This window comes from Semicossyphus pulcher, unplaced genomic scaffold (genome assembly GCF_022749685.1).
Source record: "Semicossyphus pulcher isolate SPU_LCO1_2020_fin unplaced genomic scaffold, fSemPul1.0.p SCAF_16, whole genome shotgun sequence".
NCBI lineage: Eukaryota > Metazoa > Chordata > Actinopteri > Labriformes > Labridae > Semicossyphus > Semicossyphus pulcher.
This window is the reverse complement of record NW_027211670.1, coordinates 7,713,646-7,739,788: the sequence shown is the minus strand read 5'-3', so window position 1 is coordinate 7,739,788 and position 26,143 is coordinate 7,713,646. Positions and strand designations below refer to the sequence as shown.

At 40.5% G+C, this 26,143-nt stretch overlaps 3 protein-coding genes across 4 annotated transcripts; 2 read left to right on the top strand and 1 right to left on the bottom strand.

Annotated features, from left to right (window-relative positions):
- Positions 1-1,880: 1,880 nt before the first annotated feature.
- Positions 1,881-11,772, top strand: tefa (TEF transcription factor, PAR bZIP family member a). 2 transcript variants are annotated; one of them, XM_069664823.1, is made up of 5 exons: positions 1,881-2,121; positions 7,153-7,545; positions 8,217-8,437; positions 9,376-9,587; positions 9,685-11,772. In XM_069664823.1, exons 1-5 carry the CDS (start codon positions 2,046-2,048, stop codon positions 9,704-9,706), a joined length of 924 nt encoding a protein of 307 aa, XP_069520924.1. In that variant the 5' UTR covers positions 1,881-2,045; the 3' UTR covers positions 9,707-11,772. The 2 variants fall into 2 exon arrangements, with proteins under 2 accessions (XP_069520924.1, XP_069520923.1); XM_069664822.1 differs by lacking the exon at positions 1,881-2,121 and adding an exon at positions 5,639-5,978.
- Positions 11,773-12,989: 1,217 nt separating this feature from the next.
- phf5a (PHD finger protein 5A) lies at positions 12,990-14,969 on the bottom strand. Its single transcript, XM_069665006.1, has 4 exons — positions 14,884-14,969; positions 14,515-14,538; positions 13,358-13,524; positions 12,990-13,189 (listed from the first exon to the last, which is right to left on the bottom strand). Exons 1-4 carry the CDS (start codon positions 14,933-14,935, stop codon positions 13,100-13,102), a joined length of 333 nt encoding a protein of 110 aa, XP_069521107.1. The 5' UTR covers positions 14,936-14,969; the 3' UTR covers positions 12,990-13,099.
- Positions 14,970-15,475: 506 nt separating this feature from the next.
- Positions 15,476-24,492, top strand: aco2 (aconitase 2, mitochondrial). Its single transcript, XM_069664791.1, has 17 exons — positions 15,476-15,515; positions 17,060-17,202; positions 17,657-17,915; positions 17,999-18,091; positions 18,185-18,343; positions 18,481-18,631; positions 18,735-18,839; positions 19,212-19,303; positions 20,402-20,507; positions 20,620-20,777; positions 20,864-20,937; positions 21,022-21,133; positions 21,220-21,498; positions 21,594-21,785; positions 21,916-22,048; positions 22,157-22,278; positions 22,370-24,492. Exons 1-17 carry the CDS (start codon positions 15,480-15,482, stop codon positions 22,502-22,504), a joined length of 2,349 nt encoding a protein of 782 aa, XP_069520892.1. The 5' UTR covers positions 15,476-15,479; the 3' UTR covers positions 22,505-24,492.
- Positions 24,493-26,143: the final 1,651 nt, after the last annotated feature.

Below are 26,143 nucleotides of genomic sequence, written 5' to 3'. Positions count from 1 at the left end.
TGAGCAGTGATGAGGGTAGAGTAACATGAAAAACACAACTTAGAAGCCACTTGATTTTGCGTCAGACCGCTGAAGCCTCATATTAGGTACAGATTAACCTTAGATTATAGTTTGTACACAGAGAAGGGACTATAGATTTGGTCCCCAATCATAAGCATTACAGGACTCCTTAAAAGGGGCTGCACGGTGCAGTGGTTAGCACTGTGGCGCCACAGCCAGAACGTTCCTGGTTTAAATCCCACTTCTGATGGTGTGCCTTTCTGTATGCAGTTTGCATGTTCTCCCCATGCATGCGAGGGTTCCCTCCAGGTAAATTTATTAAAAAAGTTTGATTAATGGCTAAAAAAAATAGCATGCCACAATGCATAGATAATTACATAGACTAAGGTAAGTGGAACTTTGACTCTTCTATTTGTTCCACAGGATTTTTGAAGCTGGCTGAGAGCTGGAGAGTTGATCCCAGTCAGCCAGTCATGGTGGCTGGGGAGGTATGTTGGTGTAAAGTATATTGTAGCTGCCCTAACCTGACAAAATATGGAAATATTTCACTCTTGAATTAATTGCGACAAAGATGCATTTTGAGTATTGTCTCCACTTATGTGTGTAATTAAAGGTGATAAACCCCAGGTATTGATAATGCCAATACAATGCAATATATCAGCATCACTTACTTTGACAGTTTTGAACAAAAAGTCTAAAGGATTGAGCTCCACACTGAAATGATTTTATTGCAGGATAATGTGCCTCCAAGCTAAATACCCTGTTGCTTTCAAAAGGTTACATTTTCATAGTTATGTTTTTGTCCCCAGTTCAAATGTTCAATGTATGTTTCCAGGGTCAGTATGTTGAAATCATTCTTACATGCTAATGATGTAATCACCTTTGAAACCTATGCCCTTAAATTTGAAGGCAAGATATTCTTGTATTAAGGCAAGACAGTATTGACAAGACATCTGCATTTGAAACCTCATCCTTTAGTCTTAAGCAAGTTAAACTGCAAATTAAGCCCCTAACAATTTCTTGCAATGGTGTTTAATACAGGACTCAGGGGACATAGGACCCTGGGAATATAGGGACATTTTGACCCCGGACTGCGTAACTGTCGACTTGGAGGACTGTGAACTATTTCACACGTGTCGACAATGCTCTTACAAAACATGTCATGCACGTGGAATTACACTCAGTAACCTACACGCAGTCTGCTCTGGGCCATGCTAGAAGCATACTTTTTACTGACTGAGAGGGTTAAATGTAGCGGTTTGTGCATTTTGTTTAATAGACTTTTATTTTTTTTACCTCACTGGACATGAGTTGTCTAACTTAAATGATTAGCTGATTGGTTTCACCTGAGGTCTATCTGCTACAAGTCAAAAGGTCTGAATGCACGTTTATTATTTAGGAACCCCCTTAATAATTCAATAGGAAACTTTAAGTGCTTGTTAGCCTAAGTTATTTTTTAGCTGAAAGTTACATGTAGCCTACAAATTTGCAGTATCACCATATCAGTTATAACATAGGCTATCGGTGATTTATTTATAACTCACCTATTGGTTATTACAGTTGTTTTACAAACAGAGTCGCGAGGACCTACAGGTGGTGATGGTAATATTATTATCTGTTGTTAAATATCCGCCTCTTTACATAACCATCTACATTTGGGGTCTCCACTTTATTTTTTTATTTTTTTTTTCCTTAGGTAACTGACAGGCGGCTTCCGATTGGCTTTTCTGTTGTTATGGACACGTTGAGTAACCAATCGGAGCTCGTTCCGCCGATCGCTGGTGGAAAGTAAGCTCCTGATTGGCTTCGCAGTTGCTGAGGGGTTGGACCGTGTTAAGTAACTTGTAAACAGTTCACTGAGTGTGACCCGTTTACATTTTGATTTTTCGACACTTTAAGGGAGCTGCCAGGCTCGTGTAAACGTCAATTGGCCTTCTGGGTCTTGTGTAGTCTTTTTATTTTTTTACTTTATTCTAATATTGTTGTTAAGAGCTTCTGATAAGCTCTGCAAACAGTTATTGACCTTTTTTCAATTTAGAGGGAAAATGACAACAGAGATCCCGGAGATTTTCAAGGCTTTTCTTGAGCATCCATTTACTCTCCCGAACTTTGACGACAATGGTGAGTTGCTGGCAAATCTAACAGTTTGATTCTTGATTCAAATTACATGCAACGGCGAGAGTTCAGAATTTGTTTTATGCAGGAAAGTGCTGACTAGTACTTAAAGGTGTTGCTGAAGTGTGTCTGAAGTATCTGCAAACAACTGCGTGTTTGTTGCGTAATCCCTGTCTGCTGAGCTACATGGGAATTAGTTCAGCTGCTGGGCTGTAGGGATCTGTTCCCTCTCTTTGGTTTGAATCCAAAGGTTTGCGGGATGCATTTAATGAATCTACTTCTAAAGCAATGACCCCTTGGCTATAGCTTTACAGCCCACACTGCTGCAGAAACAGTGTTGACTGTTGCCCTTAAAAAAAAACCCAAGGTAGCGTGGTGGTGGTAAAGTGGTGTGTTGACCTCAAGATGGCGCAGAGAAACCTAGTTATTGTTGATGATGGGATTTAAGACTTGACATTGGTCATTTAGATGAAATCGTATCCTAAACTGTTAGGTAACACCATTTCTGGACTCCTATTGGCTGCTGAAGCTGCTTCATCATTATAGTCATGTTTTTAGCCCTACACTCGTAACACAGCTACAGTGAAGGTGCAACAGTAAGCCCCTAATTATCTCTGATCTCTGTATTATTACTGTGAAAGGAACGATTCTCAATCCACACATAGTTAGCATGGTTTGTCAGCATAGTGACAAAACCAGCAGGGCCTCTCTATTCGTTTGATCTTTGTTAAATGACTGCAACAAGTGTCCTTTTACACCAACTGGATCTGAGCAGCTTTAAAGGAAGCCCATATTTGGTGGATGATAGTTGAAACCCAGGCATGTTTTTGTCTTGCTGCTGGGACATGGTGATCAGATAATAGGGAACAGTACACCTTTTGTAAATGAGTAAAAGCAAGATGGGCCATTTATTTTCCTTTTGGTTCATGTTTTAATACAGAGTGATTTTCTGTCAGACTAACTGATGGTACACTTGTGTTATAAGTGGGATTCTACATTGTTTTTTTAAGGCTGTTATGTGTGGAGCTTTTAAAAACCCCCACTAAATACATTATTAATGATATGTCAATCAGGATCAGCTTTGTTGGCCAGGTTGGTACACATACAAGGAATTTGTTTCCGGTTTAACTTCGCTCTCTATGTACAAGCATTAAACATTACATATTAAACTAAAAACTACAAGCCTACATTAAACGTTAGATCTTTAACTAATATTTACAGGCCTACATTAAACATAAAAGTAATATGTACAAACTACGAGAGACAATGATGCAATGATGACAGAGGCCGAGAATCAGGTCTGCCATAGTGGGGAAATGTCTTTTATTATCCTCCACTTGCCTCAACCTAACAGAAAGTATAGAGGTATATAATTAATAAAATAAAGTAATAATGCAACTGGAAATATTTGATTGTTTTAGAGTTTTGGGAGCCATCTAAAGTCGTTCACATGAACTGCAGTAGTTTGGGAGGAGTTTGAGATGCAGTCATGGAGGGTCATGACCTACGGTGACTTTCATGGTCTTACAAATGTAGCAATTTCATTTAGATATTGGTTAAACTGGTGCTTTATTTAGATAATTAAATCAAGAATGTCATCATGCAGTTCAGCTGGCCAGAAGAGAAAATGAAAAAAACACGACAGAGCAGATTGTGTGTGTGTGTGTGTGTGTTGCTCCTGGACCCAGCGTTCCTCAGAATTTGCTCAGCGGGCTTCAAACTCGTCGCTCCTTTATTTTTAGAGTTTGTTGTTAACTGTAGCACCTGTTTAAAAAAACTTAACATGTGCACTGTGAGCATCACCTCTTTTTTATGATGTGATGGTGGACACAGGAGCTCTTCCCTTATTTTGATTATATATAAAAATGTGTGATAATGAATAATGATGTATCAAGTTGCACTGCACAGAATCCATAAAGGTGTCAACAAAGCAAAATATGCTGCAAACTTTCTTACCTGTCACATTCATGAATGAAGCTACATGTGGAGTATGAACATGTCTGTTGAAGTAGACATCCTGATGAAATCCTGGCATTTCTTTGCAACCCCTTTTTTTTAAACTGCACAGTCATGGTGACTGAAAGCTTTTTTTTTTTTGAGAAGCCCATTCACTTCTTACTCACTTTGCAAGTGAAATTACATTACAGACTGATGTAATTTGTTGCGTGGCTTGCACATGAACCTAAGTCTGCTGCCCTGTCTCTGCACCTGTCAACAAAGTCACATGTACTATACCTTCACTATAAGCATCAGCATAATGGTCACACCGGCCACCAAATTTTGTTAAATAAACCCTGTAATGTTTGATGGCAGATGCAGAAAAGAGCTGCAATCCATCAAAGAGATATGTAACTGCAGACTAAGTTTACAGACCCACTCATGATACATAAAAGTGTATTGTTAGAAATGTTTATTTGCTTTAAACTTCTTAGACTGTAAATATGATGCTTTTGGATCACCACGTACACACAGCGTGTTTGGAAAAGTTGTAAAACGTATTAAATCAGAGGGGAAGTCAGGGCATTTTGACTTATGAAACACAAGCTAATATTTCTGGGGAAGTTTGGAGATGTGTCCCTATAATGGAGGTTGAAAATGAGGCATTGTGGAACGTGTGCTCACTGTTGCAACTGACCTTGAAGGCTTTGTCCACCCTCATATGTTGTGCCAAAAACAGGCTGTGAGGCGTTGGTAATGCATACAAGCAATATGTGACAAAAACACACTACCTACATCCAACACCACTGCTGTTAAGCCTCAGGTTGGACAGTTGTATGTCGTATTAATATGTAGCTGTTGTGAGTCTGATTCAGTGCTGTAGGCTATAATAATGTTTTGGCAACTCAGCATTAGGACTCTGGTGTGCAGATCTTCGCCCTTGGGATGTCTGCTTTGCTGCATGCGTGTAGGTATGGCGCGGCCCCATTGCACGCAGCACGTATGTAAGGGGTCCACGCTGCACGTGTTTTTGCATGTGAACGGTGTTGCAGCATATGGACATACGTGTCTATAGGCTGCATGGACTTTCTGGGGAATGCTCTGTCGGGTGTTAAATAGCGAACAAAATTGCAGGAGAGAAAAGTGGATAGGTGTATTTCTTAAATCGTTGTAATGGCACCGCAAATGTAGGCTATTGAGTCTAGCTTTATAAACCTTTCTGAATACGGCCTGTATTGAACACACATAGGCGTTTTTCTGTGCCTTCAATATGAAACAATTAAAAACATGAATAGGAAACCGAACTTCAATAGATGAAGCCAAATACTGCAGGAACGAATTAGGTCAAGATGCATCGCTATATGTGTCAACGTTGCCTACACGTGACATGTTTTTCTGTTACTGTGTTGAGTAGAACATATATAACTCGGTCAACCAATGAGCTCTTAGCTGGCGTTTTCTTGACAACCGCTATTGGCTTCTCGCTGTATCCCCGCCCCCTTTTTCACAGTTTGATGAATATTTATAAAAACGGGGCGCCAATCAGCACACAGCTGGGTGGGAATTATCGACGAGAAGGTGCGGTTTGTTCGGAACACCAAAAACGTCCTGGCTCAAATTCTCCAAGGAAGTGGGTCAAAAACGCAGCGAGCTACTGGAGATGTGAAAGTTCAGCTTGTCTTTTTTTTCTCTTAAAAAAAGCCTGGGACGGCAGTTAAACCGACTGGATAGTTAACGTTATCGAGCAAACAGGATAACTGCTGAGCTTGCTTCTTTACACGGATAAAGTCAACAAGGGGTGAAAATGTCGGGAGAGCCAATTGTTATCACACTGGAGACAGCCACCGGGGCCCCGAGCTCATTCCCGGTGGTTTTGAAGAAAATAATGGAGATGCCTCCGCCGAATATACTGGATGGCGACGACGGTATGTGCATGAATTACGGAGAGTAAAGGACGAACGATGGGGCATACGCTAAACACGAGCTGAGCCGAAAAAAGCCGAAAACACGCGAGATGGTTTTATAACAATGTAAAGGACGGGACGTGCTGTTTGTTGTTCAATGCGCCTTAATATCAACTTCTGTACATTGTGTACAGGCCTCTTTTCCCTTGGCTCTGTTACCCATCTAGTGATATGTGAAAGGAAGCTTTAGGTTTGTAACAAAGATAACGCTTTCGAAACAATTGTATCAAATGTTACAATTACAAATGATACGATTAATATGGTGAAATCTGCTGGCTAGACGTCTGGTGTTTCCTGTGTGTTGTTGAATTGAATCTGAGACCATGCTAAAAGAGTTTGTGTGAAGACAAGTGTTTTCACTGCTTCAGCTATTGTTAGCATCAAAACATCTTGCCGCCATACATCTGCTTGTAAGAGAATGCTGTTCCTGGAGTAGTCCGCTTCAAGCTATCAATCCACCATCCCCCTACCATCAATCCAGACTTTTCGCGACACACCCCTGATTTGCATTGCAGCTTTGTTGACTGAAAGTTCCTGCAATTATTCAGTTATTTGTTTCCATGAAAAGTAAATCAGAAATAAGTCAAGCAAAGTGAATGACCTGTCAATTTTTTGTTTTCTGTCAGTTGCAAATGTAAGCTAGCAGAATATACAATACATCCCAGCTATTTTGTATCTCAATGCTTGTAGTAACTTGTTCTTACACTATATATACTCTCTTATGTATGACTTAATTCATCAGCCTAATCAAAAGTTTTCCACAGTAGCAATAGGTGATCACAAAATTATGCAATTACAATGTTTTTTGCAATGTTAAGATGTTCTGTATCAACTGAGTTATGAATTTGTCAGCTGTAGCCGTTGTGGAAACTTGAAACTTGTGCTCCCCTTTTTACTGTGGAAAGGAACAATAAAATCAGTGCTGGGTTTGCTGCCCGAGGGAGCTTTCTGGAATATTTCTTCTTTGGGGAGTAAAAACAAAACAAGCCCTACCTCTTTGAAAAAGGGTGAAATGTGCTTTGCTTGAGAAGATTTCCCCTTGTAACTTGAGAGCCCCAGATCAAATTGACTTTCTGACTATTTGTCATGACATTTGAGTGTTTCTAATCTCTAAATGTCTCTTGTTGTGTTTCAGACACCGACAAAGAAAAGCTGTGTCTGGGAGATGATGTCGACCTTGGGGGAGGAGGGAGCGATATGGGTCCTTCAGCCTCCCTGACCCCTGCTATCTGGGACAAAACCATTCCCTATGACGGGGAAAACTTCCATCTGGAGTACATGGATCTTGAGGAGTTCCTCATGGAGAACGGCATCCCCACCCTGCCTGATGAGGAATCTCCGAAGAGCAGCCAGGAAGGTGCCGTTAAGACCAAGAACATCAAAGCTTCCCGCTCTACACAGCTGAAGGTTACCAAGGCAGCGACTATGTCTCCAATGGCCCTGCTGCCCATTCAGGAACTGGACAAGTGCACTGAGGAATTGGTGATCATCAAGGGTGACTCTGACATCATCTGTGATGTCATTGCAGGTGAGTGGAGGTTGTAGTGGAGGGCTGCAGGGTTTCTTCAAACAAAACTGAAAACTAGATGTTCAAGTTAGGTGAGATGCCTCTAAACAAGTTAAATCCTCTTCTAGAGTTATTTGCTTTATCGTACACTTCTGAAACATCAGTCATCTCAAAAGTCTCAGACATTTTACATTTTACAATTATGTATATTTATTTTGCTCTGAGGCTAACCTGATTTGCACTGGAGAGATTTCAAATTGTCAGTCTGTCCTGGAACAAGCCATGGCAAGTAACGGTTGGGGGTACGGCAAAAATAGATGCTGGTGCCTCTGCGTAGCAAAGATAGTAGCGTTTACGGCTGGATAATCAGCAGTCTGTACATGCTGGACCCACCCACATGCATACAGTTAAAGAAGACCAATGTTACACAAAGCCTTGATGAAGGTTACTGTGAACAAGCATTACAGATAAAATTTTACAGATGTGTAAAAACAGGCTAATTCTCTGTACAACAGCCACAGTTAGAGCAAAGGGAATGTGACACCAGCCCCTAACTGACTTTCTGAAGGTCAGCTTTATGTGGATAAAGGTGGAAAGACACTCAATATTAATATCATTTCAAAAATGCAGTATCTTCTCCCTGCAAATGTCTAATCTTTCACTTCTCGTGCTCTTATTTTTGGTCTGCTCAGAGGTAACAACTGAAGACGACAGAGCGACACCCGAGCCCATCAACCCCGACGAAATCGAGGTCGATATTAACTACGAGCCGGATCCCACAGACCTCGTCCTGTCCAGCGTGCCTGGAGGCGAACTGTTCAACCCTCGCAAACACAAGTTCTCAGAGGACGAGCTCAAGCCACAACCTATGATCAAGAAGGCAAAGAAGGTGTTTGTGCCTGAAGAGCAGAAGGTAAGCTGGGAGAGGGACAAAAAGGGGCCTCAAAAGTTCCAACAGTTTGTTTTACTGTGTTTCTGCAGCACCACAATAGAGAGGCAGGCTTAAACATAAAGATATTACACAGCTTTTATTATAAGGAATTTTACATTAATAAAAATAAGTTTCATGTCTTAAGCGACTTTCCCACTGGTAAAAAACCTGCTAACACCCAGCTTTTTTGCTCTGTCGCTAACTTCTGTGACTCATCTCCGCTCCAAATTCCGCCATAGTCTCCGTCCCAGTAGCGCTCGAACGTCGTTCTAAATTTGTCGCCGTCGAGTTTGTTACACAGACCGAATGACTAATAGATACAATAAACACCTAACCACTGTAACATCTTCACTGTTTACTAACCCTGTTTCGGGCGCATTTGTGACGTCAAAGATGAGTATACTTCACTGGCAATGGGAAAAGAGACAATCAGCATTTATAAGCGGGTCGTCCCGGGTCTGAAACACCAACGTCAATGCGCTAATTTCGGTGGGACCTAAGACTTTAAAAAGAGATTGTATTAAAACCTCAAACATGCCTAAACGTCTTGAAAATTTGACATCTTGGAAATTAAATGTACTCATCTTATTGGCATGTAATTTAATAAGCCAGTTCTCTAATTCAGAAGTCGTGTATGAACGGTAGAAACTCATATTCTGATTTCAGGTTAGAAATAAAGCCATCTCCTAGTGAAGCAGTTCTTGCAACTCACTGTGACTCAGCAGTGTGAAAATCTTCAAATTGATGTTTCCTTCCTCCCTAGCGCGCCTGAGAACACAGGCTTTGTTTACATGCACAAAGGAGCCTGGCTGTCAGCCACATTACTCACTCGGCTGTGGTCAGTCAGCATAGCAGGATCTGATATTGTATTTATTTTATCACTCCAACCCTTCTCCTCCTTTCCTTCTCCACATCTCCAGGATGACAAATACTGGCAGAGAAGGAAGAAGAACAACGTGGCTGCCAAACGCTCACGTGACGCCCGCCGGTTAAAGGAGAACCAGATTACAGTGCGGGCGGCCTTCTTGGAGCGAGAGAACACAGCGCTGAGGTCGGAGGTCGCCGACCTACGGAAGGAGTGCGGCCGCTACAAGAACACGGCTGGGCGCTACGAGGCCAAATATGGACCACTGTAAGGGACCTTAAAAAGCAAATACACGAGCAGACAAAAATGACCTCTCCCCCTCCTCTTCCTCTTGTCATTCATCCCTTTTCTCTTCTCTTTCAAGCGACGCGCCGGAAGACCAATAAACAATGGATGGAATGCGAAAAACAATAGAATCGAGCAGATGAAGACGAGGATGAAGAGGAGGAGAGCGAGTGTGAGGGTGTGACTAATGTTGCCATTGCAATAGCACGTAGAGACCCGATATCTGTTTTTTATTTCTATTTTTTTTATGAGTTTCATTCACCCTCGGTGTGAGCGAGACGAGTGCGAGAGGACATTCGAGTGCTTCTTCAGTACACCTCCTTTTATGAAGTGTGCTCTTTATCATGTTTGTATGCCTTCAGCCAGAAGAGATCACGTGTCATGTTTATTTTCGGAGAAGTGTGGGTTTTATTTTCATTGTTAAGAAATAGGTAGTTCTTCAGTAGCAGTTGCAATAGTTCAGACTAGATTACTAGTCATTATTATGGTGTTGTAGACATACATTTGCAGGTTGCTTCCAGTTCTTTCCATATTTTAATGAATTCTGAAACCCACTGGTCTACCTTTATTTTCATATATATATTATGATGTGGCAGATTGTGTGTAGAGACAGGCTGTTGTCTGCCTGCAAAGCCTTTGACTGTGACATTTCCAATAAATTAAGCTTCTTCAGGGGATTACAGTGAAATGGCAAACAGAAGCCATGTTCACTTCTTTTTCATGTTTTCACATCAGCGGCACAGAGCTGCTCCGTGTGGTCCCGTGTGTGTCTCTTGTGCCGTTTTTGTCACCCACTAGGACGCCTGCTGCCTCGCTCTCTGGAGGTCAGAACTGACCTGTCCTTTTAAGTCAGTGTGTAGAATCCACCCATGCATGTACTGTAAATAGTTATAGCCTAATATTGTTCTTTCTAAACTTTGTTTCACATTGTATCAGTTTCATATGACTTTAAAACCAGAGAAACTGGGCCGGTCACGTTTTTGAAAAACTGTTTTTGGTGGATAACAAGCAATTTTATTGTAAAGTATCTAAATACAAGAGCTTACATTTGCCCCCTGATGAGCTGAAATTGACCTCCATGATAACTATAATGTGTGTTTGAGGACTTAAAATGCTGCCTTATAAAAAGGCAGCTGGAGGTGAAATGCTAGTTAAAGCAATCAAACTCATGCTTCCACATTATTCACAATCAATTGCTTATTATAAGCAAAAAACTGGGTATTCAAGAACTTGTGACCAGGCGTGTAGACACAGATTGTATCATTAGATTGTATCAACTGTTTAAGAACACATTTATCACTTAATCACACGTTTTGATTCTCATCAGTGTCTGGGTGTTTGAGGCTTGTAAGCTGGCGGCTTCTCTTGCCAGCTGATTTGCTTAATCGACTTTTTAAAACCTGGATGCCTCGTAGGTGTAGACTGTATCAGGGCGTCTATTTACAACAAGGAACTCCCAACACTCTTAAAGCCATTTCAATGCAGTGCACAGTCAGTGCCAGTTTACAGGGGGGCAAACTGTGTAACGTAACATCACAGATTAAAGTTTCAACTTAAACCAGGATTCATTTTCTGTCCAATTCTGACAAAAAGGGAGAGTTTTGTTATTTTACTGCTGTGCTTCCATCCGTAGACGTAGTCACTTTAACCAAAATACATTCAGTATAAAGGTGTGGGGCTTAAAAGGGTTACCATGTGAGGAATGTTATTAAAGGAGAAAATACTCTTCTATAAAAAATTTTTGCAGTAAATAAAGCTTCATTTGTTTTTAATGAATGATTTTCATAAAAAATTACAGTACAATCTTTTATGTGGAGTCAAACTGAAAGTCGGGTACAAATATTCGTCTAAGAACTCCCACTGATTTCAGATTGAGTCACACTCCCTATTGCAGGGTCTCTAGAGTATCATCGGACATTAATCCTGACAATAATGATGAAGAGCTTCCTGACTGGTTTTAGTATTTTTTCTAATATTTTCTGCTGTAATGAAAATGACATCTGGCTTTTATCTGAATCAGGTCAATTTGTTAACTTTGAGGGGTTGTTTCTGACCTTCCTGGTTCTGTCTTTGTATTTCTTTGTATAGAAACATGTTGGCATTTGAGTGTGGCTACCTTTTGTGTCTTGTATATACGGTATGTATAAATAAAGCTTTGTTCAGAGAGTCTTAAAGTGTTGAGTGTCTCTTTAGAAACTATGAGCATACATTTAAATACAATTATAGATTCCAAAATAAGGTAAAAATGGGTTCAGTTTGCTTCGACTCTATAAAAATACATACAGTGATCATATTGTTTATTTTAATCTTTCAGTGCCTCAAATGTCTGGACATGATTTTTTCCATTTGGTTGTCTCTGCTTTGAACTAAAGTCCATCAAACATGATTCTATCTTGAGAAGAGAATCACTACTATGCTAGTAGAGAAAGGACAGGAAATCATGTTTACAATGGCACAACTGATCTACCATTAAACTTAGATTTTGTGCAGCTAGTTATGTTTTCTGTATGGATTAAGATTGCAGGATGTTTCCTGTCTTACATAATAACAAATTGTGATAACAAATGTTGAAACTATAAATCTTCCCTTTATTTATTTTTTCAAGTAGTTTAAAGGTTACATACTGGGCCAGTGTAGTGATCAAAAGGCAGACTAAAACTAAATTGCTGCCACCTGGTGGAGGTAGCTTAGAAACAAGATGTTAGAGCATCAGACCACAGATCACAACCAACTTTCAACTGAACTTGTGGCTACCTGACACAATCACATTAAGATGAAACTAAGTTAATTCTGAGTGCTCATGTGCCCTCTTGTGGCATTGACCTGAGTGTAGTGTTCTAACCCTTTATATCACTAATAGAAGTGCAGTGTGTTTGAAGCCTGTTGTGCTAATTTTTCCCCCTCTTATGCACCTTCTAGTACCTTCTGCTCCCAGTGGGTTTTACTGTTAGTCTGCAACATTCCTTTCTTGTATCCATATGTTGTTTCAAAATAGAGTTTTGCAAATGGACCACTCAAAAGCATCACTAATTACTGACAATACAGCTACAGTTTGATAGAGCACATCACAAGATGTTCTGTAATATCACCTCCCTGAAGACATAAGTTATCTAAATGGTACACAAAATCTCCTGTCTCGTTCATTATTGAGACATGTTTTTCCCATATTTATGCCAAAACTTTTGGGAATGTAATACGAATATGAAACAAAAGTAAATCAATTATATTTTTCTCCTTCAACCATATTGCTAGATGACGAAACCGTCTGTTTAAGTGCCAAAATGTCTGAAAATGTTTGATTGTTAGTCCAGTTTTTTGGTGTTATGTAGTGACTATTAATCTAAAGCAATGTGTATTTTTAAAGTCAAAGCAGCCACACAGATATAAAGAAGGAAATACAAAAGAGAGCTTTATTGACAAGTTGACATTTTTTTTGACGTTTTAAAGAAAATCTGCAAAAGCTGAACTAAAACAGGCACAGGGCTGTGGTGTCTTCACCTCTTCTTGAAGCCATACTTCTTCCTTTCATAGAACAGATCTGTTTTAGAGCTGCCCAAATTCACGATCTTAGGACAGCCATCCCGCTGTAAAGGAAACACAAAGGAGAAAGAAGCTTGTTTAAAAAACACTTTGACCTCAAAGAATTATTTACTTTAGCTTTCTAAATCAAAAGTAATGCAGATAACAGGATTTGTATCAAGATGCTTCAGAACTCAGTGAAAGATAAAAATCGTGTCCTTAGAGACACTCACATCTTTCTCCTGAATGGTGCACTCTTTACAGTAGTAGGCATCAGATACTCCGGGCCCTCCACAGATGACACAGCGTCCCTGATAGGAGCCGTAGTTACACTCATCACAGATGCGCACCAGCGTGCACGGCCTCACATAAGAATCACAGATGACACATTTTCCATCACCTGAGAAGGAGCGGGAAAAGGGCAGATGAGAGAATTAATAGAAAATAGGAGCAGGCTGAAATGATATGAACAAAAAAGCGTAAAAATAAATAAATAAATAAATATATATATATATAAGAAAACATATAGATAGATATATTAAAAAGGGTGTTTTGAGATACATCCATAACCTACTACAATATTACAGGGCACAACAAATGTGCATGTATTGGTGCGTATATACAGTATGAAGTATGTAGATAAGTTTGAATAAGTAATTATTACTCATTACTTCAGATATTCTAAGCATTCAATAAAGTTGAAAAATTACACACAATGCCTTATCTAAATTAATTTGCTTGCTTTTCTAGCTGTGTAACAAGGCACACTATAATATGAAACTGTGTGATTCGGGGACTTCAAGCAAACAGTTTGCGTTTTTTCTTAAAATGTAAGTAAAACAATCAATCCCTGTAGCACAACTAAAATGTTTGCTGTGTAATCAGCTGCTAATAGGAATGATAGATAGATGTACTTTATAGATCTCAAACTGGGAAATTGTTGCGTTACAGCAGCAGGTTATCAAAGCGAATACAGTACAGGAGAAAATAAATACACAGTAAAAATAACCCCTACACTAGAATAAGTAATATATACATCCAGAATTTCAAATGTCAAGTGTTTAATAACAATTAGGAAGTAAGGCATGCACAGGGTTATGACTGTGATATACTGTATATGTAACATTAAAACGTAAGCAAATACTTGTCTTTTTATCTGGGAAACCATTATTGATTAGTTGTTGGAGTGTGAACAGTTGTCAAGGTAAACATTAATTTGTCTGAATAAATACTTCTGCGGACACAAGGTTACTAATACAAATACTAGGATAAAATAGACTTAATAGTTTAACAGCAGACATAAAGTATTACGTTAAACTTACACAAAACGGTTTAAACACGCATATATTTCCACACACATATATTGGTTATACTAATAAAATGTACTTACATTTCTCGCAAAGTCTCCCGATAGCTGAGGAATAAAAACAAAGCAGTTAGTGTTCGGCTTATTCACATGGCTTTGCTAGTTATGACTGAATAATACCCTTTAACTTTCTTATATTAATAGAAATGTGCATTAAAAATACAGAAGTTTTTGTTTTTTTTGCGAAACTGTTCCATAAGACATCTTAGCGACAAAGACTTGCAGACATCTCTAAGCTAACAACTTAGCTAACCTACTTTGAATGAAACCCATGCTGTTACCATTAGCAAGGTAGCTAACGTTATCTCGAGCAAAACAAAAACAGAGGACATCAAGCTGCAGCATAGATAATAGTATTACATAAAAGGTCTTATAAAATACGTTGAAACATACCGACACCGGCTTGTTTTCGGCAGAAGATCAAATCTGGATGATGTTTAGCCATTTTTGGCTAACGTAAGACGAGCGCTCTGTTTGGTTCAACTTTCACCTTTGAACGGAGGTCTTGTCTGTGTGGTGAGTTTGATTATCGCCGCCTAGCGGCTCCAGGAAGAAAGACAAATGAAAACTCTCACCCATAATGCGTCTTTCTCTCTTGCTCATACCCTGGCCATAGTGCTGCATTACAGGCTTTTTAATTATACCAAAAGAAAATACATTTAACAATAATATTAATTTTAAATTTTAAGAGGGATTTAATCTTTATAAATGAAAAAAAAAATCAAAAAAAAAAGACACCGACAGTTTTATAAAATGCATTACTTCATAAAATGTTTTCTCGCATAAGCAAATGTTTATTTTATAGATTTTTTGCAAGTAGAAAATATGTTAAACTGATAGTGGTTAATCTTTGTTGAAATTAAATTAAATTAAAAATCTGGACAGAATTAAAAGTACCTTCGATGTTTTGTCCAGGAAGGACCTGCGAGGCCCCGGCTTACAAAGCTGTGACGTCACCGCTCACCGTCACATCTTTGTCAGTGAACAAAATGGCAACCTACTGTCTCACTGTTGCCCGGCTCCAGGTAAGAGACGAAATTTGGTATTTTTACTTTAATCATACGCTAGTGGAGGATGTCACCTGCTGTCTTAGACATGACAAATCTAATGTATTGATAGCCAGACCTGACTAAAGCTCCAAGAGCGGGTTTCTTTGCATAAATAACCTGTAAGTCAGTCACCGGCTTGCTGCTCAGGTCATCGTGTCCTGACTGCGTTGAACGTATCCAGTGGGAAACAACTTGATCGTCACAGGCTTAATAAACCAGGCTAACGTACTTGTTAACAAGAACTACTTATGTATACTCTCTTAAACGAACAGAGCTGGGTTTTCTTTAGAAATGGAGTTTGGAGTTTGATAGCAAGGTTAACCACAAGGTTAGAGCTTCCAGCAGGCACACAGGCTGCCGCGTGCAGAAGAGACAACATACATGTTAGAATAAAACCAAATCATACAGCAAACTGTCTTCACCGGGCGATTTTGAGGTTGCTATAAGATAAACTAATTTATTAATTCTAGAGGTTAAATGCTGCATGTTTGTATATCCAATAAACCTGTTGTCCTGTTGTATTTTTTTTTAGGGCACAGCTGAAAATAACGGAACTAAAGGTGTTTAAACACCTGCCCCAATGTGACCTCTGACTGACTGACGTCTATTTCAGCTTACTTTAATGTCTACACCTTGTGGGTAATATAGAAAAAAATAGAGCAGATAATATGAACGCCATCTTTTTAACAAGTAAAAAAATCTCTGCTGGCTTGGAAAATCAAATTGTCTTGCTGGGATGAGAAGAGATTGAGCTGAATAATGGCAGACATTAATGTCTTTGTGTTATTATGTAATTGACACCAAAAGAAAGTAAATGATTTAAATGAATAAGACCCAATTAGAACCATTCCTTGGCTCTGTTATTGTAGTATCAGCACTTTAATTAGCTCCTTGTTTGATTGACAGCAACTCTTTGCTGTTAGCTTTGTCAGTTAAAGTCAACTGATTGATGTCTGTAGGTTCAGCTGCTCGCTGTCAGTTGTCTCACTGAACGACTGCTCATCTTTGACACAGATTGTCGGGTCATTGAAGACCTTCAGTTGTGTTACTGTTTGTTCCCATATTTGTCTTCTTTGATAGGTTAATCATTTATTTATATTGATGGAGTCTCTTTAGCTGCCTCGCTCTTTTTGTGGAAAGGCCTTACTTAACAATCTCGCATAGAGGCACGAACCCATGGAGTTAAGGAGGGGCATTATGTTCCCCTAGTATCACCCTGATATCTGACACTTGAGCCTTGACTGTAAAACAGCTTTGCATTCACAAGCTAACATCCCATTATTTTTCCATTGCAATATGATTTAAGGCACAATTTTTTTCTGAGTTTTTCTTGAGGAAAAAGTTAAAAAGAATCCTAAATGTAAACACAAATATACAAAAGTCCTTTCAGGTGAAGCCCAATCTATTTGTTTACACAATCTGTATGTGGGTAAACAACGAAGAGGCTCCAACAGTGTGTGTTTGATTTTTGTCTATAGCTCGCTGATTATGATTATATTGTTTGTTTTTGTCCTCTCCAGCTGGCTCTGGGCCAGGGTGCACGGCGCCTGCATGTATCAGCCGCTTACAGAGCCAAGGCCAGTGTGTCCATGAGCCGCTTTGAGCCCACATCCTTCGTCAACTATGAGAAGCTCCAATCCAACGTTGACATCGTGCGAAAAAGGTCAGTGCGCTCCTAATCTAGTAAATATTTGCTCCAGCTACAGTTTAATTCAACGCTCCTTCATCTGTTTGAATGTTGGATCTGTTTGTTCGTCCTTTCTCACAGTTATAGTTAAAGCTTTTACAATCTCTAGTCAGTATGATTTATGGTGCTTTAATTACTGTAAGGCTCTTTAGTATTGCTGTTTGGAGACGTGGCTGTGTGGGGGCTGTGCAGCTCAATAGCTTGTTCTACCCTGTAATTACTCAAGGTTCAGGCTGGCATAAAATGCTTTTTACAAGATCACATGGTAAAGGTTGAAACAGTGAACATGATTTCACAATACTGAAAAAGCATTTTACTTAAACCAGAGAATCAAATAGTTTATTTTACCTGTTTTCTATGATCTCTGTTAAAACCTCCTCTCACTTGGCAGCGACCAAAGCTGAATAAATTCTCTCTATTCTCCGTCCAGACTCAACCGCCCCCTCACCCTGTCAGAGAAGATCGTGTACGGCCACCTCGATGACCCCCACAACCAGGAAATCGACCGCGGTCGCACCTACCTGCGTCTGCATCCCGACCGTGTCGCCATGCAGGACGCTACAGCCCAGATGGCGATGCTCCAGTTCATCAGCAGCGGCCTGCCCAAGGTCGCCGTTCCCTCCACCATCCACTGTGATCACCTGATCGAGGCCCAGACGGGAGGAGTGAAGGATCTGGCCAGAGCAAAGGTCAGGGATGATGATGCAAATGTGTAAAAAGTGAGGCTGTACTTAATAAACATGCTAACGTAAACATGTGTTGTTAATCCCAGGAAGTCAACCTGGAGGTGTACAACTTCCTGGCAAGTGCAGGTGCAAAATATGGAGTAGGCTTCTGGAAACCAGGCTCTGGAATCATCCATCAGGTGCTTAACGTTTGGATGCAGTGTGTTTAAATGACAGTTATTTAAGCCACTGTGAATGAAGTAAGCTAACGCTCAGATTTCCTCTACAAACAGATCATCCTAGAAAACTACGCCTACCCAGGAGTGATGCTGATCGGCACAGATTCCCACACACCAAACGGTGGCGGGCTTGGTGCCATCTGCATCGGAGTTGGAGGAGCAGACGCCGTAGATGTCATGGCAGGAATCCCCTGGGAGCTCAAGTGTCCCAAGGTCAGCAGAACACAACGATTTTCTCTGTGCTCTCAGTTAACTGTCACTCCAATACTAATTATTTTTCACCTGTAGTTGTTTTTCTTCCACCTGTAAACATCCTTACCAGAGATAATGTTTAAATCTGTTCTTCAAAGGTGATTGGTGTGAAGCTGACAGGCACCCTCTCTGGCTGGACGTCCCCTAAAGATGTCATCCTGAAGGTGGCCGGGATCCTGACAGTTAAGGGCGGCACTGGAGCCATTGTAGAATACCACGGACCAGGAGTCGACTCTATTTCCTGCACTGGTCAGTATAAGAACCATTTACAACCTTAATTTTACATTGATTTATTTATGTATATCATTCACCCTTTCATCCCATTTGTTATCTTCTGTGTCATTGTGTGCAGGAATGGCCACCATTTGCAACATGGGAGCAGAAATCGGAGCAACAACCTCAGTGTTCCCCTACAACCACCGCATGAGGACCTACCTGGAGAAGACCGGACGTGGACGTATGTGTACAGCTTTCACAGTGTCACACATTTTCTTTTGATCTATTTGTAAAGAGTCAGAGATATGTGAAGACTAAACAATTATAACATACACAGACAATAAACACTCAAACTTTTTGTTTTAGTTGCTTGTCATTTCTGTCTATCAGAAACATTTCATCCCAAATAAAATCAAATTTTTGCTTTACATTTTGACTAAAATAAAATCAAGTTAAGAAGTTAATAGAAATGGCTGTAATTCAGAAAATGAAATCAGAGGAAGTAGAGATGCGTCTTTAGTTGAATCCTTAAAGGTGTGTGTGACTGGGTTTATTAATACCATTATTGGCGTCTTGTTAGTGTGTCAACACTTACCCTCTTGTTTCTCTCCAGAGATCGCTGCCCTCGCTGATCAATACTCTGACGTCCTGGTACCAGACGAAGGCTGCGAGTATGACCAGGTCATCGAGCTCAATCTGGATGAGGTCTGTAAATATTTCAATCTAATTTACTAAGTTATCTCTATTTACCGATTCTACATAAAAAATCCCGGCTTCCATCAGCGACCATCTAACAACGTTCAACTACTTATTAATCTCTATAAACAGACATCTGCAGCAAGTTCAGCTAACAATCTGCTCTAGATATAAAACTTGTGATAAATTCCCCCGACTGTCACAAAAGCTGTTCAGCCTTAGGATTTCCCGACTTCCTCAAATGCAACAGAAACGATCGATCCGACCTCCGTTCAACAAACAAGCATTTTAAAAGTAGTTTTCTTCTCCTCTTGAGGCCTTTTTACACTTTTTATCTGCTTTTTATAAATCTGCATCTTGATGTTGTAATTTCGCCCATATGTAAGATGCGTTCATTTAAGTAAATAGCAAGAAAAGCGTTTTCACAGCCTCTGTGTAACTTACTATTTACAGTGAAACTGAGAATCACCAGAAACAGATGAACAGGCGCTCCTCCGTGGGCTCCTATATTTAAGAAATGACGCAGTTTATTTAGCTGACACATCCGGAGGGGAGAAATACGCTTCACTTTTGATCTGAACACACGGCCGCTTCTCAAGTTGCTAACTGGACTGTAAACAGGGCAGCTCACGGAAAAGGAAGTCTTGGCTGGAAGTCATTTATCGCTAAACGCTGGCTAATTTGGACACGCCCGACATGTTCATTGTTGCTCTAAGAGGCTATGTTGTCAGATGGTAGCCGATGGCTTCAGAGATTGAACTGGAAGTAACATGAAACAAAGGCCTCTGGCCGAGGGTCACTAACCAGCACTCTGTCAGTTTATGATGGTTGCACAAAGAGAGAACCTGAACTTTTCACAGAACATTCAGATTTACATTAGATGTTTTTCTATAGCTCACTAGAAATCAGACAATGACGCAAATATGACTCCATTGATGGAAGACTACAATCTATCAGAAATGCTGCCTGTACATCTTTAAATGTTGCATCCTCACAACTAAACATGATGCAGCAAAACGTTTGCATGAATGACAGTTTCACATAATGAATTCAATTATAGAGCTCGGTTTATTCAAGAATAACTTAGCTCCTTGTTTCTTTCTTTAGCTGAAGCCCCACATTAACGGACCCTTCACCCCTGACCTGGCCCACCTGGTGTCTGACGTTGGAGCTGTTGCTGAGCAGAACGGCTGGCCGCTGGAGGTGAAAGTTGGTAAGAGCCGACTCCACTCCACAACTGTTTCTGCATGTCTGAACGTGCTTGAATATTAGTTGCAGCTTTCAGGATACTCTGTGAGATTCAGTCCGCCTCTTCCCCTCTTCAGGTCTGATCGGCAGCTGTACTAACTCCAGCTACGAGGACATGGGCCGCGCCGCCTCCGTGGCCAAGCAGGCTTTGGATAAAGGCCTGAAGTGCAAAGCGCAGTTCACCGTCACCCCTGGCTCTGAGCAGATCCGTGCCACCATTGAAAGAGACGGATATGTAAGTGCACTGAAAGATTAGCACCTCGCTTATAATGATGATTTAAATCTGGTTAATGTGAAGAAAACTCTTGTGTCTTCCTGTAGTCAAAGATCCTCGGTGATGTTGGTGGTGTGGTCCTGGCTAATGCATGTGGACCCTGCATTGGACAGTGGGACAGGTAGGTGAAGCATTTGTGTTGATATAGGTCATGTCAACAAAGGTGTTCTGTGTCACTAGATTAATTTTGTGTGTTTGCATTCAGGCGCGATGTTAAAAAGGGAGAGAAGAACACAATCGTCACCTCCTTCAACAGAAACTTTACTGCCAGGAATGATGCTAACCCCGCAACACACGCCTTTGTTACCTCCCCTGAGGTAAACACGCTTAACAAACCAATTCTATGATACACACACGAGCTGCTAACATTTTAAAGCTTAATAAATCTCCTCTTTTACCTCAGATCGTCACTGCCCTCGCAATCGCCGGCACACTGAGCTTCAACCCAGAGACCGACTACCTTACCGCCCCCAACGGTGAGAAGTTCAAGCTGGACCCTCCCAACGGAGACGAACTACCCGCCAAGGACTTTGACCCCGGCCAGGACACCTACCAGCACCCGCCCTCCGACGGCCTCAGCCTTAAGGTGGACGTCAGCCCAGAGAGCAACCGCCTCCAGCTGCTGGAGCCCTTTGACAGATGGAGCGGCAGTGATCTGGAAGACCTGAAGGTCCTCATCAAGGTCAGGTTCTTGAAATGGCTTCAGTTTGTCTAAGAACTCACTGCAGTTGTGTTAAGAAGGAAATGTGTCAAACTCCCCCTCTTCCTTGGCCGCAGGTGAAGGGGAAATGCACCACAGACCACATCAGCGCAGCTGGGCCTTGGCTGAAGTTCCGCGGCCACCTGGACAACATCTCCAACAACATGCTGATTGGTGCAGTGAACAGCGAGAATGATGCCATCAACAAGATCAAGAACTACCTGACAGGAGGCTACGGAGGTGTCCCTGATGTTGCCCGTCACTACAAGGTGAGGACTGCCCCCGGATAGTTACTCAGGCAGTCTGACCTATAGCATGCTGCTCTTAACACAAACCAGACATGTGTCTCTGTATTTGCATCAAATGTTAATGTGGCTTATTACTCCTTCCATCTGGTAGGCTAACGGTGTGTCGTGGGTGGTGGTTGGAGATGACAACTACGGTGAGGGCTCCAGCAGAGAGCACGCTGCGCTGGAGCCCAGACATCTGGGAGGGAGAGCCATCATTGTCAAGAGCTTCGCCAGAATTCACGGTACTTCACAACTTTTGTAGCATTAACTTTCTTTTCACCTTAAGTGAGAAATGTTTTTGCACATCTTTGTTCTCTCATTTAAGTAACATATCTCCCTTCTGTCCTCAGAAACTAACCTGAAGAAGCAGGGACTGCTGCCACTGACTTTCAGCAACCCATCAGACTACGACAAGATCCGCCCCGATGACAAGATCTCCATCAAAGGACTCAAAACCTTCGCTCCAGGAAAGGTAAAAAGAAGCTTCCAGAATAAATGTTTTCTCATAACCTTTCTGCTATGTCTGTAACGAGAATGTTCTCTCCTCCTCTCGTTCTCCCCAGCCTCTTAGCGCAGCCGTGAAGCACAGCGACGGCAGTGAGGACACCCTGGAACTGAACCACACCTTCAACGAGACGCAGATCGAATGGTTCAAGGCGGGCTCCGCTCTCAACAGGATGAAGGAGCTGCAGCATTGAAGAAGAGAATATGTTGAGGAGGTGTATTTTCAGGGGGAAAGCTGGGTGGTGAGGGAAGAAAAGGGATGACGAATGTTAGTGCTCTTAATGATTGTTCCTTCATCTGCATTTGCTGACAGTTTGGACTGAAGAGATGTGTCAGTATACCTTTAAGAGTTGTCAGTAATTACTTCAGGCTAAGCGTAAAGCTAATGTTGATGATGGAACTAAAGTCAGATGTTTTTAAAAATCCTTCATTTGTCAGTGCATAGCGTTCTCGAAGGTACTAAACGCTGCTATGTTTCAATACCAAACAGTAATGACTGGTTAGAAGTCAGTCTGTTTTAGAAACAAGACGGTAGACACACACACACACGCACACACACACACACACTTACACTTTGACCCAAGTGGTGACATAATTTCCTGCCAGCTGATGTGCAGACGGTGTTTTTGCAGCTGTCAAACAGGTCTGAAAACCACTTCATGCTGATCCCACTCACAGCGTCCGCTTTAGTTCTGTGTTGCTCACTGCATGGCAATAATCTGCTTCAGTCATTCAACCTGCCCCAGCTTTATTTACACCCCCATCCCGAGCAGGTTAACGCTGCTGTTGGTTGCACTTCTGGGTCCATTTGTCGTCTAGTGTCTCTGTAGTTGCAATGACCACAGGGATCCAAAACGACCTTGTGGGCACACATTTACTTTTTCATACATACTTACGTTCAGCCTGTCTGCCCCCTAGTGGCCAGGAGGACAAACTGCAGCGTGGAATAAGCTCAGTATCAAGCTAATTTTATTTAAATGTCCACTTTGAAAGCAGCACCTAGTTGACACGGCTGTCTCGTAGGGATTGTTTTAAGGCATTCTGGGAAATGTAGGAAACTATCTAATGCAGTTTCAGAACAAGTGGATTCAACATAAATAATTCAGTTTTTATATCTGTCTTTTAGAGATGTAGGTTTTTATTCATCATATTACATATTTTCAGTGTTGCAAAAGGTTCCAGAGAATAAAATCAAACATTTCCAGAAGACTTTTATGCTGTGTAAGAATACAGTAACAAACCCTCTTCTTCCCCGACGCCATCACTACCACCACCCTTAAACCTCTCTCCCGATCGATCCTAACCTCTTAACAAGGTCAACAACATGATATTGTTTATTTATTTATACTTTTTTTTCTGTAAAAGGTTCACATCTTGCATGGCTTTGTTCAAATCAGCTTTCTTCTTGAACAGGGTAAACTTTGACTTGTGTCCTTCATCCCATATTTTCAGTGCCCTGACAACAAGCGATTTTTACCCAAGTGATTTAACCACAGGAAAGTAACGATGCAATCAGTTTCACAAGTAGCACTGGACAAGAATTGAAGAGCACCTGCCATGATTTAGTGATGTGCCATCTTCTGAGAAACCCACATTACTGTGTCAGCTGCTTTTTATGGATATAATTCAATTAAATTCACTCCAAAACCTCAACATGGGGCTTCACTACATCAGATCAGAATGAGATATATTTCGCTCCTTATATTTACCTTCACTGCTGCAGCCCATGCGAACATAACGCAGCTGTGAAGAAGAAGTTAATAAAGTGAAGTCATACCACTCTCTTCCTCTAACCCGCTGTATGTAAAGTGTCTGGTTCTATGTACATTTAAGTGTTTGTGTTTTTTTTCTCCCAGATTATCTTTTCTGTGTTACAGAAATGCCAATGGGTTGTAAAATAAAGAAAATCACAGATCTCATATATTTACACTGGCTCCAGTGACGTGACTATAATCGGTGTATGGTTGAGTTTTATCCGTACAGATGTACTCTGATCCATCATCTCTGTTAAACTACATACATACAATATGTAAATGTAAACCTGGAAACAAATGAACAGAGTGTTACAACTTAAACCTGGTCATGGCTGTTGTGTTAAGCAGGTTTGTTGCATGATTTAAAAAGAAAAGCTACAATCGAGTATTAAGTGTTTCTCATCCCTGCGAAATTATAAATACACAACCTTGTATCTATTTTGAGTGACAGCTTCTTGACAGCTCAGGTGTAAAAGAGTAGGGAATGAATCAGGTCTGCTTTGCCTCCACAGAGGAGGAAATATTTAGTGTTCAGATTGTTTTTCATATTCTCTCATAATGCAGGGTCTATAAAGATAATGTTAAAGAGTTTTTTGATCGTCATTTAAAGCAGTGTGACTCACCTTAACTCGTTTTAAATTAAGCACACAATCAGGCACAATAACATACACACAGGAGATGCTGTCAAGAATACAGCCTGACAGAATAAAGCCCAGGCCCGACTGCATAAGGGCGTGCCTGCAAAGCAGCACAGCCTCGCCCCTGATTGAAATCAGCAGCTAAAGAAAGGATGAACTGAGTAGGAAAGCAGGATGTTTTCTTCCCTTCACAATAAGACGCTTGTCTCTTCTGTGATCTCTTTCAGACAGAAGTGGCAGTTCTGAAATGTCACAGTTTACAAGAAGCAGCTATAGAAACCCGGAAAGATTTTATATGGAGGAATTCCACTTGTAGAAGAAAGAGCAGAAACTGTATCAAATTTACTGTTTAATATATTTTAACACAGTTTTCAGACTTTGTATGTTTAAAGAAGTCCTTAATACATGTTTTATGATATCATATAATTGCCAGATTTGAATAGTAATTTGTGTCTGATATTTTTCCTACAAAGTTAAATGACCTCTTTCAGAATTCTTAAACTTGTACCTATTCCAAAATTAAGTATTTTAATAATAACTATAATAACTTTTATGTTTTATGTAGCCTCTTTAAAAACAAGAGTTCACAAAGTGCTTTGACGAAGGAAGCAAAAACAGGAGGAGAGAGGAGACGAGGCTAAAAGCAACAAAAGGAAATAAAATAATAAAAGCATCAAGAAGAATAAATGAGGTCCATGATATTAATGTACAAATACTGTATATTTTAAAATGTCTTTCTTTGTGTATGCGGTTTTTAAGACTCCATATTTCAAGTAGTAGTGAAGTAACATTATAAAATATTATAACATTATTGAGTGGAGAAGGGCTATACAATTAATTAAAGGCCGTGCCCAACCATCATGCGCTTAATGTGTCATTTGACCCAGTGCATTTTGACCTTCTTTATTTGGTATCTCACTCTAGTACACGCAAATGCAATCCAATAAAACTGTTTATGCCATAAAGTCGACTTCAATGAGGTCCATGATGTTCAGTTCATGTTGACACTCAGACATGTTGAATCAGTTACTCAATTTTGAATTGAGGTCATGGGTTGTTAAGGCCTCATTGTGTAGCCAATGTAAACGTGAAGGATAAACAGTAAGAAATATATCTCAATATATTAAAGTCTAGAATAACAGATCCTCTAACTATGAGCAGTTAGTAATAAACATATAAGTTATTAATTTACACATAACAATAATGTTACTTTAATAATGTTATTGAGGCAGAATGTATGGCAGAGCTTTAGTATTGCAACAGATTGTACAAGTGACAATAAATTGGCCGCTGAAAGTACTGCATGCCTATATGAGCAGATTGTAGAACTCTACAAGTATATATGATGTCATCAGAAACGTCACGACCGGAAGTGGTCCACTGAAATTGAAAGGGAGAGTTTGTAGGAATGGGGAAATGGATGTACAACCACAAATAGTAT